Genomic DNA, 17,139 nt, shown 5'->3' on the forward strand with positions numbered 1-17,139 from the left:
TGTAAAATTATTGTTATGATGAAATCGTTTATATTTTTTGCTTATGGCCTATATCTATAAAAAATATAAGCATTATTGCTCAGACTCAAATGTTTTATTCCGTTTTAAGAACTAATTTATTAACCTTATCCGATTATTAAAAAATGTGTATTAATCTATAAATGGACTGAAAAAGCGACTGCTGCACATCTTTCTGATATTGCAGAACAACCCTTTGGAGCAACAATCAACGTCTTCGATCCGCAAGAATGGACCTCTTGACAAATTATTACAAAAGTATAGTTTCTAATACAAAAAAATGTAGTTTACACACGGGACGGACTACTCATAAAAAGAACTGAAAGACAACTTAATTCTAACGACCATTATAACTGGGCCTTTAACTGGTGAGTTAACTCATATTCTAAGGATATCAATGGTACTCACAGATACACCTATCGCTTTTAAAAGAATTCAGTTTCCGGTAAAAACTTTTTTGCCATAACTATTAATTATACCCCAGAGCAAAACTTTTAATTTAGTAGGGATGCCCTGCGTAAAGGATGTTTTACCCATGGGCAATTGTATTGATCTATCCCGAGTCAATCCCACAAAAAAAACTTCGTCAAATATTGTGTATTTGTAGGGAAGTTCTGTGAAAACGCGGGGCTTGCTAGTAACATAATATAGATGAATACACTAACTACTAAAATAGTGAGATTTTCTTACTGTCTATGAAAAGTGTTAAAAAGACGAGTGTTGGCTTAGTGGCTTCAGCGTGCGAAACTCATCTCTGCGGTCGTAGGTTAGATACACGGCTATGCACCAATGGTTTTTGTCTATATGTAAAGTGTGTACCATATAACAGTCGTACTAACGTCAAAAGAAAGCATTTTAATGAAACTGGCATTTCTTGAATGTTGGATCCATAAAAATTGACGGAGTTCTGTGCCTGAAGCACAGAAAGATAAAACTGTGTTGCCTATTTGAAATAAATGTCCACGAAACAGATACAGATCTAAAACATCAAGGTTATATATATAACTACAAAGATTTCGTAAACCAGTAGTGGGGCTTATGAAAATTCGCACAACTCCTGTACATTTTTTGATATTATAAAATATAAAAAAATGTCAGTTTAAATTGACTACCAATACGAATACATGTTATGTATTTCAATAACTTTATACTTAAATCTCTATAATGAGACTTACGAGTTCTGTGTTGTTCTGTGGCTTGCAACGCCGATTGCCTAACGATCGGCAATGTCAACCGTCAGTTGACAGTCAGAGTCAGAGTCAGTCAGTCAACAATAGTAAAAGTGAATGTCATTTATCATTGTCAAAGTACAAAAGCACCGAATGCTCAAACTAGAAACGCGTTTGTATTTTATAGAAATAAATACATACTTGTGGAAACGCTGCTTATTTTGAAACAATAAAAAACGTTGTTTTTCTTTAAAAATAAAGATATGTTTTGAGCAAATTGATAAGATACCAAGCAGCAATGTCTAAACCAAGCACTAATATAAACGTTGAAAAACAGGTTCGTTATTGTAAATTATTTGTGATCTTACGATTAAATTGGTTTTAGTTGAATATGCTTTTCATTTCCCTGTACCTTTACAGCTAATACAATGGATAAACGAGGCAGGGATGTCAGAAGGTGGTAAGAGAGCAGGTTTTTTGCGAAGAATCGTGGAGGTGCTTACGCATCAGCTCTCTGCTATGATTCCTATGTACATGGATAATGTATTAAGTTTTGTAAATGATAAGTCAACGGACATACGAAAAATCGTAATAGGCTTTATTGAAGAGTTAAGGTTAGTTGGTTCCTTATCTAATTCAAACCATATAGAAACTTTTAGTATAAAAAACTGCCACAATGTATGTAATCTACAAAGCCAAGTCTTGTGCAAGTTATAAAATATTTGCACTAAAAATAATATTAAGAACCATAACATAGCACAAACAATGACTCCTTTAAGTCAAAATCCAATATGATTATGACATATGGGAGTTGTAATATATAGCGCTCAGTCTTCTGTCTAACTTGTTTTTGTTATCCTTTTTTTCCATGTCATCCCCATTTCCATTCCATTATAATCCTGTATGAACCTAAATAGTTAAGGTTCAATCATACATTATTTTATAACACTTTATATATACAGAATAAGTCTTGTTAAATAATAATTATAGTAATTAGTTATAACACTTATTTAAACCCTTAGTTTGCATAGTTGCTTAATAACAATTTAAATGTCAAGTTATGTAAATACTATAATAATTTAAAGTTTTTTTAAATATATTTCTTGAAGAAGATTTATTTAGAAAAATATATATTGAACTGGATTTTCAGCACAAACTTTCCTTATACCTTGCCAAAAGTCATCAGCCAATTGCAATTATTGGTTATTGACACTGTTGTGGCTGTACAGAAGAGAGCTATACAAGCGGCTGGTGTTATTTACAAAAATGTTCTCACATGGATAAGTAAGGAGGAAAGTGTAGCAGAAATGAAGCATGTTTGGGAACACATAACTAAGACAAAGGTAAACAAATTAACTTTATTTCCTCATATTCACAAAATATAAGAATAAAAATAGAATTTACACAGCACAGGTTTTGATTCTTGAAATTTTAGTGTACATAAAAAATGTTTTAAAAAATATCATCTATTTTTATAATATACCACATAAATTTATACCCAGTAATGAAATAAAAATATTGATAAACTGGATTTTTTGTCTATAATCATCATCTTTAATATAAATAATATTTCTTGCTATCAGATTAGTCCCAATAAAGAGGTTCATACTTATTTAATTTCTACATTTAATGATTTAAATTTCAATACATATATACAGTGTGCATATTGTAATATTCTGTGTATAAATGTATGTCAACCTATGCATATTTGATATACAGTTATATTTAAACATATAAAATTCACTGCATCAATTTATAAAATGCAAAATAGATATGTATTTGGCTGTTAGGTTATTTTTTTACATATATTATTATTATATTATACTTGTAGCGAATAAGTCTTTATTTATCTGCTTGTATGTATGTCCTTATTTTTTCATATATTTGCATAACTAAACACACCCATGGAGCCGTATATAATCTGTGTTGGTGTCCTTAACAAGCGTCAATAGCTCAGCGGTCCTTATTACATAACATAACTAGCTAGTTTTATAAAAATATATTCAAATTATCCTAGGTTATTGCTTAATAGACTTACCTTTTATTATTTTGTTCCAGTTACAAATTCTGAATATGATAGATAGTGAAAATGAAGGTATAAGAACACATGCAATAAAATTTCTCGAGGAGGTAGTGTTATTGCAAACTGCTAACAACAGCTCCGATTTTAGTATTGATAATATACCAAATTCATTAACATTTATCAATCATGCTGCTTTAGAAGAAGAAGCAGAGTAAGTCTGTTATTACTAAAAATTATAACTCCTATTATTTTATTAATCTGTGTTGGTCAATGGCATGGCGACCCTCAACTGAGGTCATGTGAACTACTAAACTTTTGCTTGTCTGCGCATTAACTCTCCCTCTTGTGGAAAATATCGTGTGGAAACCGTCATATTTGTATGCGATCACCTACTTATCGATTTGAAAAAATACAAAGAAATCTGGCCCCAAGAGTATGTAGTTTTTTAAATAGTCCATGTTTGCTAAAATGTTTGTTTGTAAGCGACTGCTTAAATTTAGATTACATATATAATGTGAAATATCTTGATTTCACCTAGCCGTGTTAAGTGTGTAAAATAGCATATAGTCTTATTACATGTCTAATTATTAATCCATCAAAAGCTGTGTAATAACTAAGTAATATATAGAAAAACCAGTACTTTCTTTTAGGTATCAAACTCAGATTTCTGCATTTGCATCGTGATAATTTGATATCCTAATAAGGTGATCAGCCTTTTGTGCCCGACACACGCCGTCAAGTTTACCATAGGAGAGTGTTAAATGCGTACATAGACAAAAAAGTCCCTTGGTCAATTGGTCCTCCTAAGATTTAGTCGCACGCTGTAGACAACACTGCTTATAAAGAAAACAGTGAAAATCTATAAATTTAATATGATTATATTTTCTTTTCAGACATATATTTGAATTATTAATCAAATTTCACAATTCCCAGCATATATCAAGTGTTAATTTAATGGCATGTATGGCTACTCTTATATCATTGGCAAAGTTCAGACCAAAATATTTAGCAAGAGTACTCCACGCATTGGGAGAATTACACACAACATTGCCACCTACACTATCGCAATCACAGGTCAATTCTGTGCGAAAACATCTTAAAATCCAACTAATCAATTTAGTAAAGCATACATCATCAAATGACATGATTCCAGCACTGATGCAACTGCTCTCCGATATTGGAATGACTCAACAAGAGATCAATAAAGCCATACCAAAAGAAAAGAGACACAAACGTGTATTGGCCTTAGCCACCGATTCTAAAAATGGTGATTCACCAGCAAAAAAATCTCGTATGGATTCACCTCCGAATAGCCAAGAAAGTGATAGTAATAGTAACAGTCGAACTGGATTTGATGATGACAGCATTCAAACTTCGAAAGCCAACCTAGTTGATGAAGACTCTCTCTTTGATGGGCTTAATAATTTAGACAATGTTTTGAACCTTGTTATGTCAACTCTCCTTAACAATTTACCAAATGAAATGCCTAGCAACTTCATCAACATCTATCAACCTATACCTAATGCTGGTACAAAAACACAGATTCGTAGCTTGGCCAAAATGATGCACTCAGTCGTAAAAGGTGAATCAGAAATTCCCCTACCCGTCCCAACGATAGTCACAAAAATACCTTTGCTATCTGAAGATGATGAAAAAATTACTTTAAAGAATGCAGTGGCGAAATTACAAGAAACAACAAAAGATCGCCAAGTAGAAAACGCTGTCTCGAAACTAATGGAGGAAAAACGGCAGGAGTACTTGAAAGAAGAAGAAAGGAAGGCAAAAGAGAAACAAGTGCCTCCACAGTTGCCGGCCCTTCCAAAGTTGAAGCAAAAAGTAAAATTATTAAAGCTGCAAGAGATAACACGACCTATACCAAAAGAGATCAAAGAACGACTGATGCTTCAAGCGGTCAAACGCATTCTAAACGCAGAAAAAGAAGCAGCGATCGGCGGCGCTGCACAAATTCGAGCGAAGTTTATCACGATTTTCGCGTCAAGCTATACCCCAGAAATTCGGGATTTAGTTCTAAACTACGTGTTGGAAGATCCAATCAACCGTATCGACTTGGCTTTAGCGTGGTTGTATGAGGAATACGCGTATATGCAGGGCTTCAATCGTCACCCAGTGACATTGCAGAAGGTTAACGAAAAGCCCGACCAGAATTATAACCAGTTGCTCTGCGCGATGGTCACTCAGATCTGTGAAAGGGGAGATCCGTTGATGGAGAATAGTAAAGAAGTGCTGTTAAGAAGGATTTATTGTGAGGCGCCAGTAATAACTTCAGAAGCGCTGGATTATTTGAAGCATTTGGTGGTTGAAGAGAAATCGTTGTTAGCGCTTGAATTGCTTGAGGAGTTGTGTACGATGCGACCGCCCAGAGCACACAAGTATATCCCAGCGTTAGTGTCTCAGGCGTGTAAGTTTTTTTTAATTTAAATAACCGTTATATACATTTCGTATAGTTTAATACAGGAATACTATTCGAATGCGAATACATCGCTCAATTTTTTATAATAAATATGTTTTTTTTGGAAAGATAGTGGTATGTTCAAATTCATTAATTATAAAAAAAAACTCCATAAAGTAAAGATAATCCATATAAAAATACGCATGAAAATTTCATATTAATTGTCATAATAATAACAGTAAAGTTTTGTTTTTATAAATTTTGTCAAAAATTAAAATAACTTTACCTAACAAAAGTTATTAAATTAATATTAAAGTTCTTAAACTAGAGAATTTCACCTGATAATTTCTCAATTATGTTTTTTTGCTTACGTATCCTGATTTTTGCAGTGAACGAAGTCCAGGAAATCCGCGACATAGCCATAAAATCAACTGTTAAAATATTCAAAAATGGTTCGGATGCAGTCAAAAAAGTTATTGAAAAGCATTCCTTGTTATATTTGGGTTTTATCGCCCTCGATAACCCACCCACAGAGTTGATGAGTTCCAGGCACAATATCAGGGTGTGGTCTGATGACTTATACAAGGTCTGCTTGAATTTGGTAATGGCTCTATTTATGGAAAACGATGGTAAGTGCTTCATCTATTGTTTAGGCTTTTTGACAGATACTGAATAAAAAGAAGAAAAACTGATCATAGAAGATGCTTCACCTCGAAAGGGAGTCATGCAAAGCATAGTAGAATTTTATATAAGAAATATAAAACCGACAAATACCAGTTAACCTCAGGATTCGATTATAAATTTTTTACCTCTGGTTAAAATGATTAAAATTCAAATTTCACTCCTTACATTTGACACAGTAGTTTGTTCAATCGTTTGGATTATAAAAAATGGAAAATTAATGACATATTGATAAATTTCATAAATTTCGAAACTTCAATTAAAAATTCAGTTGTATATGCTTATAAAACATATGTTTAACATTGAAAATGTATTAAATAACAATTTTTTCATCCGAATTTACAAATGCGAGACGAATATCGATCTTCTTTCGAAAAAATCTTTCAAAACAAAATAAAAATAACATTGTGAAACTTGGCTTGCAGATTATTTTCGAAACATAACCGTTTTCTCAGCTAACAATGCATAATAACGACATAATATTCAATAAAATTTAAAAAAAAAGTTCACAAAGGAAACTCGCGTTCATATCATAATTTTAGTGCTGATATATAGCATGAAAAATAAGATTTAATTAGTTTTATCTTTTCTATCTAAATCTAAAATATTCCATTGAAACTAAATTTATTCCATACAGTAAAGAAATGTTACACATACAAATTCCTATGGAACAAACAATTCTACGTTTCATTTTATTCCAGACTTTATAATAGACGTGGCTCGTGTATATGGTTGTGCGGGCTCCGAGGCCAAGCGTTGTGTTCTTAGGGCCATTGAGGGTCCATTGAGGGCCGTAGCGGCATCAGCCCCTGGAACGGTTCCGCCGGCTTTTCAAATACTCTTACAGGATTGTCCCCGTGGGGCTGAGACACTTTTGACGAGGCTGGTCCATATACTTACAGATAAAGGTAACAAGTGTCCTGTGTTATTATCACAGACATGAATACAAATAATACAATTATTTCATTTTACCTTATTACTAAAATTATTACAGAATTTAATTAGCTGTTATAGATTTATTACTATCACTGTTATCGTTATTATATTTGAGGAATTGCTAAATAGAGTTGATCGTCTCCAAATTTTCTGTATCCGCTTTATATTCGGTCTAAGAAAGTACGATCATATCTCTGCGTTCCGTAAGCGGCTAGGCTGGTTACCGATTCGTCAGCGACGTGATGCTCATGTTCTCCATCTCCTATATTCCATCCGGTTCAACCCTTAAACTCCTTCCTATCTTAAAAATGATTTCAAATTTTTCGGAGCCCATAACTATAGCTTACGATCTCCCGAAAACTATACCCTTGAAATCATAAGTCCTCCTTTCTTGGCGATTCCTTTATGGTTTCTGCAGTTAGGCTATGGAATTCACTTCCCGTCCCTATTCGCTTAGCTCCTTCTCTATCTTCCTTTAAATTCCTTCTGTACAAACATTACCTGTCCACATCGTATCCCGAACTTTCTTACTAACTACTAACTGACGTGAGACTTATCTTAAATTATCGTGATTTATGTGTCTTTTTACTTTCTATTTTCAATGTATCATCTTCTTAGTTTAGTTTGTTTTTCTGTCGTGTAACGAAGTGTTAATAAATAAATATATATATTTGTTATTAATTGCTTCGAATCTTAAGGCACGTAACGGGAAAATGTGACGCGTAACCGAAAGGTGTGACGGTAATTTTTTTCCAAGGCCGATAATGGAGTTTCACTTCAAAAAATAAAGTTAAAATCAGAATAATTGTTAATAAATAAATATTTATTTTTATATGATTGGACCTTCGTCGATAAATACAAGATGCATAAATATAGATTTAAGATTAAATAATATACAATTTCAGCGCCTCCAACTCCCGAACTGGTGTCTCGTGTTCGCGAGCTGTACGCAACTCGTGTATCTGATGTCCGTTTTCTGATTCCTATACTTAACGGATTGTCTAAACGAGAGGTACGTAGATAGTTCAGCAAATAATTTATTTATATAAAAGTTATTGAATTGAAAAAATGTGTTTTACCAAAGAGCGTGTTGGTATATATAAACTAACACGGGCGTCTTGCTCATCCACTGTGGACCGTAGCAATCTGTGCTATAGGTGCGGGAAAGCTGGACACAAATCTGTCACATGTGACGAAGCACCACATTGAGTTGTGCGAGCGAGAACATGCCGGCGAACCACGTGTTGGGTGCAAGAAATTACAACCCTACTGTAAAGACTTGTAAGGCGATTGCAATGTAATGAAAGATGGTTGCTTTAGCAGGCTTTCTCTTGGTAGAATGCTTGCGCGACCCCAAGTTACCCCAACAGTGACCTGAGGGGTTTAGTGGGTAGGGCTTTTAGAGCGAGTTCCACACTCAGTGCGAAAATGCATTCACCTCATTAAAAAAAATGGTATATATAAATAATAATGTATAGTTTGTTTATTGTTTGTCAACGTAATCTGTTTTGGATTTGTGTATTCTGTATTTACTTGTGTTGCTGTAAGATTACATATTTATAAATAAAATAGAAAGTGCACAATGAATCACTATTGGAAGTTTGCCTTTTCCAATTGATATATTCATAAATTCACCTGTAATAAATTCTACATAATTTTATAACTAAACTACAGTTAATTAAACAATTAAAACACAACTAAAAATAGTTATTAAATATACAGTTTTGTATCAAGAGTGTAAATTTGGTTTTTAAGACAGTGGTTGAAGATTATAGTGATATTTTGAAATATATCAGCAACATATGGCTTATTAGCATCAATCTTGTGGGGTGTACTTACACGGGCATTGAACACGAGACTCAGGGTAGAAAAATATTACACTATTAACTGGTGCATTATTAACTGCTTGTTTCGACTAATTAAATAATCTGGTTTGTAAGTTGGTTTGTGAGTTAACTCATTTATGAACAATGCATTGTGTTAAATAGTAAGTTACGCATATAAAGGCCGCCAACATACTCGCAAGCCCTCTGACATTCAGTGCCTATGGGCGGCGGTATCACTTAACACCAGGAGTTATAAAAAAAGTTATAAATTTATAGTATTTTTTTTTTATTTATACACAATACATTATAATATCCTTATAGTATTAAAGTAATATGATAATGACGATAAAAAAATATCAAATATATAATATTAAATACATAACATACTGTAAACTCACTCTGCGAACATAGAAAGTATAGAACATAGTGTCGGAGTCAGCATTCAGTAAGTCTTTGTTAACTTTTTTTTTTAATTGCCTAATATTACTAGATCTATATCGAGTATTCAATTATTGATAGTAATTTAAAGAAAATATTGTCATTGATAGTAAGTCATTATTATTACAAAAAGTATGTGTGAGATAGAATAGTAATTCCCTGTAATAGTAACGCCATTGTTCTGACAGATGTATTCCTTTATTAAATATATTTTTGTATAACCTTTTCTTCCTAATGGTAATTTATAGTTTTAAATTATAAATTAGATTTGCTAGTAAGTTCCACTCTTAGCCCTTCGAAGTTGTATTTTTTTGAAGCTGGCAATACTGGTGGCAGGTTGTAAAAAAACAACCTCTGCATAATTTAAAGGGTTTAAATTAAGTTAAATTAAAGTAATTCATTTAAAAATAAGAATATTGTAGACTGGTTCTAGCGCTTGGTATCGCAAACAACCTTGGCCTTCGTCATCACACACACGGTACAAAGAAACCGTGTCCCGAAATCCCCCACAAGACTTTCATATTCATTCAGAATATATGTTAAATGTCTGTGTTTAACTGTGTATTGTAAAGGTGACTGATATGAATAACAATTAACTAAATTAGATTTTGATATTAATTTTAGATTCTGGCAGCTCTACCGAAGCTTGTCAAATTGAACCCGAATGTCGTAAAGGAAGTGTTCAACAAACTGCTGGGCTTACAGAATCCTAATAATGAAAATTTACCAGGTAATATTAACCATTACTTTTTATATGTATTTGATATATATGCATTGACTTTTCCTGTTTTATTTTACTATAGTACATGGTTTTCAGATATAATTATCAAATCAATGTATACAAAATATCGTAAAAACAATATTAAAAACGTATGGAGTTTCTTGCCCACTCTTCACCATATAGAACCTTTTAGAAGAGGGAACTAGTATTTTAGTAAATATTTTTGACTTTCAAAGGGGCCTTTTTAATAGGCCGAATTGAAATAAATGATTTGACTTTGACTGGCTAAAGTAAACTCAAAATAAGGGTAACAAGGTAACCAAAAACACTTATGAACGTCAAAAATAAGTTAAATTAAATGTTAATTGACATTTACTACCAGTTCGCAAGTCAAAGGCGTAGAGCGGGTAAGAACTGACAAGAAACTCTCCGCCACTCTTTTTAATCGCCAAGTATTGAGTCATACAAATTGTTTGAACTGGAGCAAATCAATCCCAAGATAATTCTTTAATTTCCCTTGGGAGTTTGTTGCAAAAACGAATACAATATTCATATAACGACTATGATATAAATGATCAATTAGCATTTAACCTTGTAAATACAAATAAAAAGGATTTAAAATCTTTATTAATTAGATTACAATGATAGTAAAGTGCTCTACGCACAGACCACTATAAACTTGACCATTGATACAAAATTCTACCATAGACCCATAACTAATGAACATAGAAACATTAACTCAATATTTTTTTATTTAACTTTGCGTAAGACAAAATATTAATAGCATTTTTTCTATGCTTGGTATATACAAATAAATGAAAAAAAGTTGTACGAGAGAGTATTTGTTAGGTTTTTCTGACTTTAAAAATATTGGCGGAAAAGAGTGGCGGAGAGACACTTGCCAGGTCGTGTTGCACCGCTCTTCGCGCTTGCCTTGGTACGAACGAACGATCTACGAACTGGTAGTAAATGTTAATTTAGAATCAATTTAATATCTTGTCTGTTGAGGTTTATAAGTGTACTAGGTAACCAAGTATGGATAAAGTTATTTTGAGTTTGCGTTTGATTGTACGTAAAAATATGTAAAAGTGCCTGAACAGTTGTTCGTGTACTTAAATCCTTATCATTTTTGACATTTAAATGTAGAGAGTTATACATAGAGAACTTTAAAATTTAAATCAAAATGGCGTAGAAGGCAGAATTCAAATTAAAAAAAAATTGGCTCGTCCGTTCATAGGCTATATAATGTGGTTACGAATTAAAGCAGACGTAACTGCTGTACACAGTTAGTTAATATGTATGGGTTTTGTTTTAAAATAGATTATTGAATATGAATTATTATAATTCAAATCATTTTTCAGAATATACGGAAATTATCTGTAAGTAATTCGCTTATTAATAGTGTGGGTATGGGACGGAATACCACTTAAAAAACTGCTTAACGGAAAAGTTTTGTTCAATTGCGTTTCCGGTTTAGGAATACTACGACACAACCGTCTTGAGCGTTGTCCAATATGCAAAGGTTAAAATACAGATTTTTTTAAAGAAAACACTTTTTCACCGGATTGAAGCTATGTATTATTATAAACTTGATAATTATATCCAAAATAAAACCCCAAGACAAACAATCCGCGAAAATATAGGACACGGTGAGTCATTTATGCAAAAAACCCGTCATCTTTTAGTCGATACCAACTCCGGGGAAATCAATACAGATAACACAACTTTCTCTACAGCTGTGATACTTTTTGACATTCAACACCTTTTGTGTTCAGTCACCGTGACCACGCACGCTGTAAAAGCACGCGAAACGTCGGATTTTTTTTAATTTTAAATAATTATAAGTTTATAATAATACAAATAGCTTTAGTCCGGTTAAAAAATTGTTTTCTTTCAATGTGTAAAAGCTATGTTAACAAAAGAATACTATACAGATTTTTTTGACAACTTGAAAGTGGAAGTGGAGTGGTATAGTGTTAGCATCCAATGTATGGCGTAATTTTGATAAGAGTAAATGCATTGGATGCTAATGAATTACGTAATATGATATTTTTACAGTTCTAAAACAATGTATCCAAAATCTTAAAATGTTCATAGTAAATTTATATTTCTGCCGAATTATGTATATCAGTGCTTTAAAAAATTGTAAATTATTTGGAGTTTGTTTTTGGGGATCCAACATTTAAGTTTATTATTCTTCTATGTGATGGTAATAGCAAAATATGACTGACTTTTGCTCTTAAGAATTTTCGTCCAAATATTGGAGCAGACAACGATTTTTTTTGCTTAATAAACACATAATCTATGGTAAAACTATTGCTTTGTTAATACTAACCTAATATGAAGTCACTTCACACTTGATTTATCAATTTTTCTATTATTTATATTACAGAAGAGTATATTATAAATCATGATATGTTACATTACGGTGGTCTGTATTAACGTTCTAATAACATTCCTATTTAACTCCTATCTTCCTTCCTATCCATTCCTGTTAACGTACGCTATCTAATAACTGACCTAATCCATTAGTTATTCATTATTAATTATTATTATTTCATTTACTATACGTCCCATACCACAGGACGTGATTTTAGTCGGGATTAACATTGTCAGATCGCGATCCAACTGAGAAATTTGAAATTTTCTTATCATTAATTTACAATTTTTTAAAGTAGTTGTTGAAACTGGAATCAATAATTTTACATGACAAATGGTTTATATTTAAAACAAAAGATGCGTGTTTTATTGTGATTTGTCTCGACCAATCAGACACGCGAAACAATTCCGCTTGGCCAATCACAAACGTCTATCGTACGTCATCCCTATCTTTGCTTCTTTTTGCATTTACACTGGTTTTTTTGGTGTTTGGGTAATTTCCTTTAGTTGAATAATGTAAAAATTAATATACATTGGGGTTTTTAGTTACTCCCGAGGAGCTTCTAGTTGCCCTGCACCTGATAGATCCGAATAAGGCAGACCTGAAGTTTATCATCAAGGCGACCGGACTCTGTTTTGCCGAGAAACAAATATATACACAAGATGTAAGTAAAGTTCACAAAAGATAGTGTGTCTACATCAATTACAATCTAGACTATACAGAAATTATGGCTTATAAGCAATATTAGGTTTTTTTTTTATTTTAGACTAGGGTTGGTGATTCTATATTTTTTTAATAAGATTTATTCACTACACTAGTTTTGGTAACTCAATAGTTTTAGTTCTCTTTACGAGTGTCTCAATTGTATCAAGAGTTGTACAGATACCGGGTATTCGACTTAGGGTCCTTTAAGAAAAGAGCGTACAAATTCTTAAAAGGCCGGCAACGCACTCGCGAGCCCTCTGGCATTGAGAGTGTCCATGGGCGGCGGTATCACTTAACATCAGGTGAGCCTTCTGCCCGTTTGCCCCCTATTTTATAAAAAAAAAACATCTTGAACTGTCTTTGATGTCTTTGATTTCGATTTACCAATCGCGTGATTGGTAAATCAGTTGATGTTTGTGTCCCGCGCTTTGTACGATGCGCAAACTTTCCCCCACTCCCTTGTTTAATGCTCAAGAAGTTTGCCGGTATCTCTATAAGACGCAAGTATTGTTGATTGGTATTGGCGACAACTTTTTTTAAGGGTTGTGGGTATTTAAATGATATACCTTACGCCCTTTTAAAAAATAATTATATATAAATAAATACGCGCGAAACGATTGCGTGTGAGTGTCGATGAAAAGTGTCCATTAAGATTATATAAAAATAATTTTGAAATATAAATATGAGAATTTTAATATAATAAATATTATGTGGAACTAATAATAATATTTATATACTACAAGAATACTTGTTAAACAGATTTACGCGATTTTATTACGTAATTTGACGTTTCGAGTGATTTACAACAGTCGTGGTCAGAGACGTGAACAATTTTTTTTTTGAGGGTAGAATCAATATTTTAGTACCCTACATATCTTCATATTTAGTTTTAAAAATTTAATCTATATTTATTATTTAATGTTCTTGACATAATGGTTATAAGAATATATAATTTTTTTTTTAAGTTTTTCAGACCCTAGTTCTTAGTAGTTACTAAAATTGTCACTCTAAGTGAAAACACTTTGTTTTACCATTCTAAATTTTTTACCAATTAATTTATTGAATTTTTTAACAAAATAGAACATCTCAAATATTTTTCCAGGTGGTATCAGCAGTTTTACAGCGGCTGGCGGAAGAGCCGGACACCCCAGTTCTGATGATGAGGAGCGTCCTTCAGGCCCTCACTTTGTACCCCAACCTTGGACCTCTGGCCTTGAATATACTCCAGCTGCTTATTGATAGAGAGGTGAGTAATAAAACTGTCAATTTAGCACTTTTAGTTCAATATAGAAGTTCAGGTATGGAGAAATGATGGTGTACTGTAGCTCCAACCAAGAGAGGATTCTCTAGCCTGGCAGTTCGAGAAGTTATAGATATATATAAGCTTAGTTAGAAAACCTTCGTTAGCGCGTTTCAGGGTATGACGTCATCGCAGTAATTTGTAAGCTGTGTGTGTGCTGCGTTTGTTGTTGGTTTTTTTAAGTTTAAAATTATAAAAATCATCTAATTAATTACATATTCTTTCGGTTAATTGTATAACATGATTGCTTCATTATAATTTATTTTTAATATAACCATTTATTGTATCAAAGACATCAACCACTACCTGGTCCTTCGAGCCAGACAGAGGTTAGATTTGATCCCCTTTAGCTGTGGCTTGGAGCACAACATTCAACATATAGCTCCCTTAGAGGAACCCAAATAGTCCCCATGTATGTTATACGATTTTTCGTAGTTTAGGAGTTACTTTTCTCTGTTTACGTGACATTATTTTTAGGTAATTTAAAAAATCGTAATATTCATTCATACATTCATGCATACGTATACGATTTGTGTTTGTAACACTAAAATTATATTAAACATTCACCATGCACCACGGAATAATTGTTATCCAGTCTAGAAGACTGGCGATAGATGAATATTGTCACAGCCATATTTCTGGCATTGAGCATTGTTGGTGGCCTTTCCACGTGCCACTCTCATCCCTGAAGTCGTAGGTTCGATTCCCGGTTGTGCACCAATGGACTTTCTATGTTCGCATTGAATACTCGGTGGAATGGTGAGGTGGTGATGGGGATGGTGGTGGTGAGGTGAGGAAACCGGCTTGCCTTAGACCCAAAAAGTCGACATGTGTTAGGCACAGGAGGTTGATCACCTACTTGCCTATTAGATTGACAAATGATCATGAAACAGATACAGATATCTGAGGCCCAGACGTAAATAAAGATTTTTTTAAAATTATTATTATTATTGACCTACCAAAGAATTCACTCGAATTATTTTTTTTTATTACAACGTTTTGCTATTAACAATATAAACGTCTGCCAGGTATGGACGAACAAGGTAGCGTGGGAAGGTTGGGTGAAATGCTGCGAGCGACTGGGCACTGCCGTGACGCGGGTGTTGGCAGCGTTACCTGCGCGTGCGCTGCCGTCCTTACCGCCGCATTTGGCGCGTCTGCTCGAACCACAGGTATGTTGAATCTTTTTTAATTACACTTCATGTTTTTTTTATAGAACATAGAGCAAACGGACAGGAGGCTCATCTGATGGACACTGTTAATGCCAGATGACTCGCGAATATGTTGTCGGCCTTTTAAATTTAACTAAAGTTTTTAGCAACCCTATATAGGTCATCAACAACTGTTAAATTTTAATCGGTGCGTTTGAAGACCGGCTTTGAACAATTGTCAACTCTCATGTATATTATAGTATATAATATAGTGAAAATAAATAATAAATTCTGCTAGTATATACTAAGAGCAGTGTTGGCCTAGTGCACGACTCTCATCTCCTGAGGTGGTAGGTTCGATCTCCGGCTGTGTACCAATGGATTTTCTTTCTATGTGTTCATTCAACATTCGCTCGAACGGTGAAGGAAAACATCGTGAGGAAACCGGCTTGCCTAAGACCCAAAAGTCGACGGCGTGTGTCAGGCACAGAAGGCTGATCACCCAATTGCCTCTTAGATTAACAAATGATCATGAAACAGATACAGAAATCTGAGGCCCAGACCTAAAAAAGGTTGTAGCGCCATTGATTATTATTATTATTTACTAACTACCCCTATATTATGTATAAAAAGTATTTTTCTCAAAGCGTAAACACAGTTTAACAGAAAGAGACGAAAGTACTATACAAATAACGGAAACGAAGTTTTGATTATATTTTATTTGTTATTAGCTATTAAATACTTAGAAATAAAAATTAATTTCTATATAATCTATTAAGAAAAATACTTTTTGAACGGATTAAAGCTATGTATTATTTTTAAAACTTATAGTTATTTACATAACTCTAAATTTTATTTTTTTTCTGACCACGCACACTGAAAAGTACGCGAAACGTCGGAAAATTTAGAATTATGTAAATAACTATAAGTTTTAAAAATAATACATAGCTTTAATCCGTTCAAAAAGTGTTTTTCTTAATGTGTAAAAGCTATTTTAACAAAAGACAATACTATGTATATAATCTGTTTATAGGATGTAGCACCGAAGTTTCCACCTCTGCCAGTACCGAATCCTTTAGAACCTTTGCCACCAGGGATGGAGTGATATAAAATCAGACTTAGTGAATGAACTAATTTTGAGACAAAAATATATATCGCGTTCTCTGTCTAACATTACCTACTAGACAGAGAGAGTTATATGAAATCATACGAAAATTTATTGTTCAAGTGTTTGCTTTGGAATACGGAGTTAGAGTCGCTTTGTTTGGTTCATTCTCTATAATAGTTATACAATTGTAAGAATGTTAATATATGATTATGTTAGTATCGCAAAATAAAATTATTTTCCACTTAAAAATATTGTTTATATATATTAATTTAG

General features: G+C 33.0%; 1 protein-coding gene across 2 annotated transcripts; it reads left to right on the forward strand.

Moving 5' to 3' along the window:
• Positions 1–1,314: 1,314 nt before the first annotated feature.
• LOC123713453 (symplekin) lies at positions 1,315–17,109 on the forward strand. 2 transcript variants are annotated; one of them, XM_045667124.1, is made up of 14 exons: positions 1,315–1,524; positions 1,608–1,801; positions 2,338–2,530; positions 3,246–3,421; positions 4,104–5,629; positions 6,010–6,249; positions 7,003–7,209; positions 8,143–8,249; positions 10,126–10,231; positions 11,584–11,601; positions 13,148–13,266; positions 14,410–14,553; positions 15,636–15,779; positions 16,792–17,109. In XM_045667124.1, exons 1-14 carry the CDS (start codon positions 1,486–1,488, stop codon positions 16,861–16,863), a joined length of 3,285 nt encoding a protein of 1,094 aa, XP_045523080.1. In that variant the 5' UTR covers positions 1,315–1,485; the 3' UTR covers positions 16,864–17,109. The 2 variants fall into 2 exon arrangements, with proteins under 2 accessions (XP_045523080.1, XP_045523088.1); XM_045667132.1 differs by lacking the exon at positions 11,584–11,601.
• Positions 17,110–17,139: the final 30 nt, after the last annotated feature.

The sequence above is a fragment of the Pieris brassicae genome, chromosome 1 (genome assembly GCF_905147105.1).
Source record: "Pieris brassicae chromosome 1, ilPieBrab1.1, whole genome shotgun sequence".
Lineage (NCBI taxonomy): Eukaryota > Metazoa > Arthropoda > Insecta > Lepidoptera > Pieridae > Pieris > Pieris brassicae.

Excerpts from the sequence above, each read along its gene's own strand:
- LOC123713453 (XM_045667124.1), top strand. The coding sequence starts at position 1,486 with ATGTCTAAACCAAGCACTAATATAAACGTTGAAAAACAG. Across the intron at positions 1,802-2,337 it reads GGCTTTATTGAAGAGTTAAG|CACAAACTTTCCTTATACCT; the intron begins GTTAGTTGGTTC and ends CTGGATTTTCAG. Across the intron at positions 13,267-14,409 it reads AACAAATATATACACAAGAT|GTGGTATCAGCAGTTTTACA; the intron begins GTAAGTAAAGTT and ends ATATTTTTCCAG.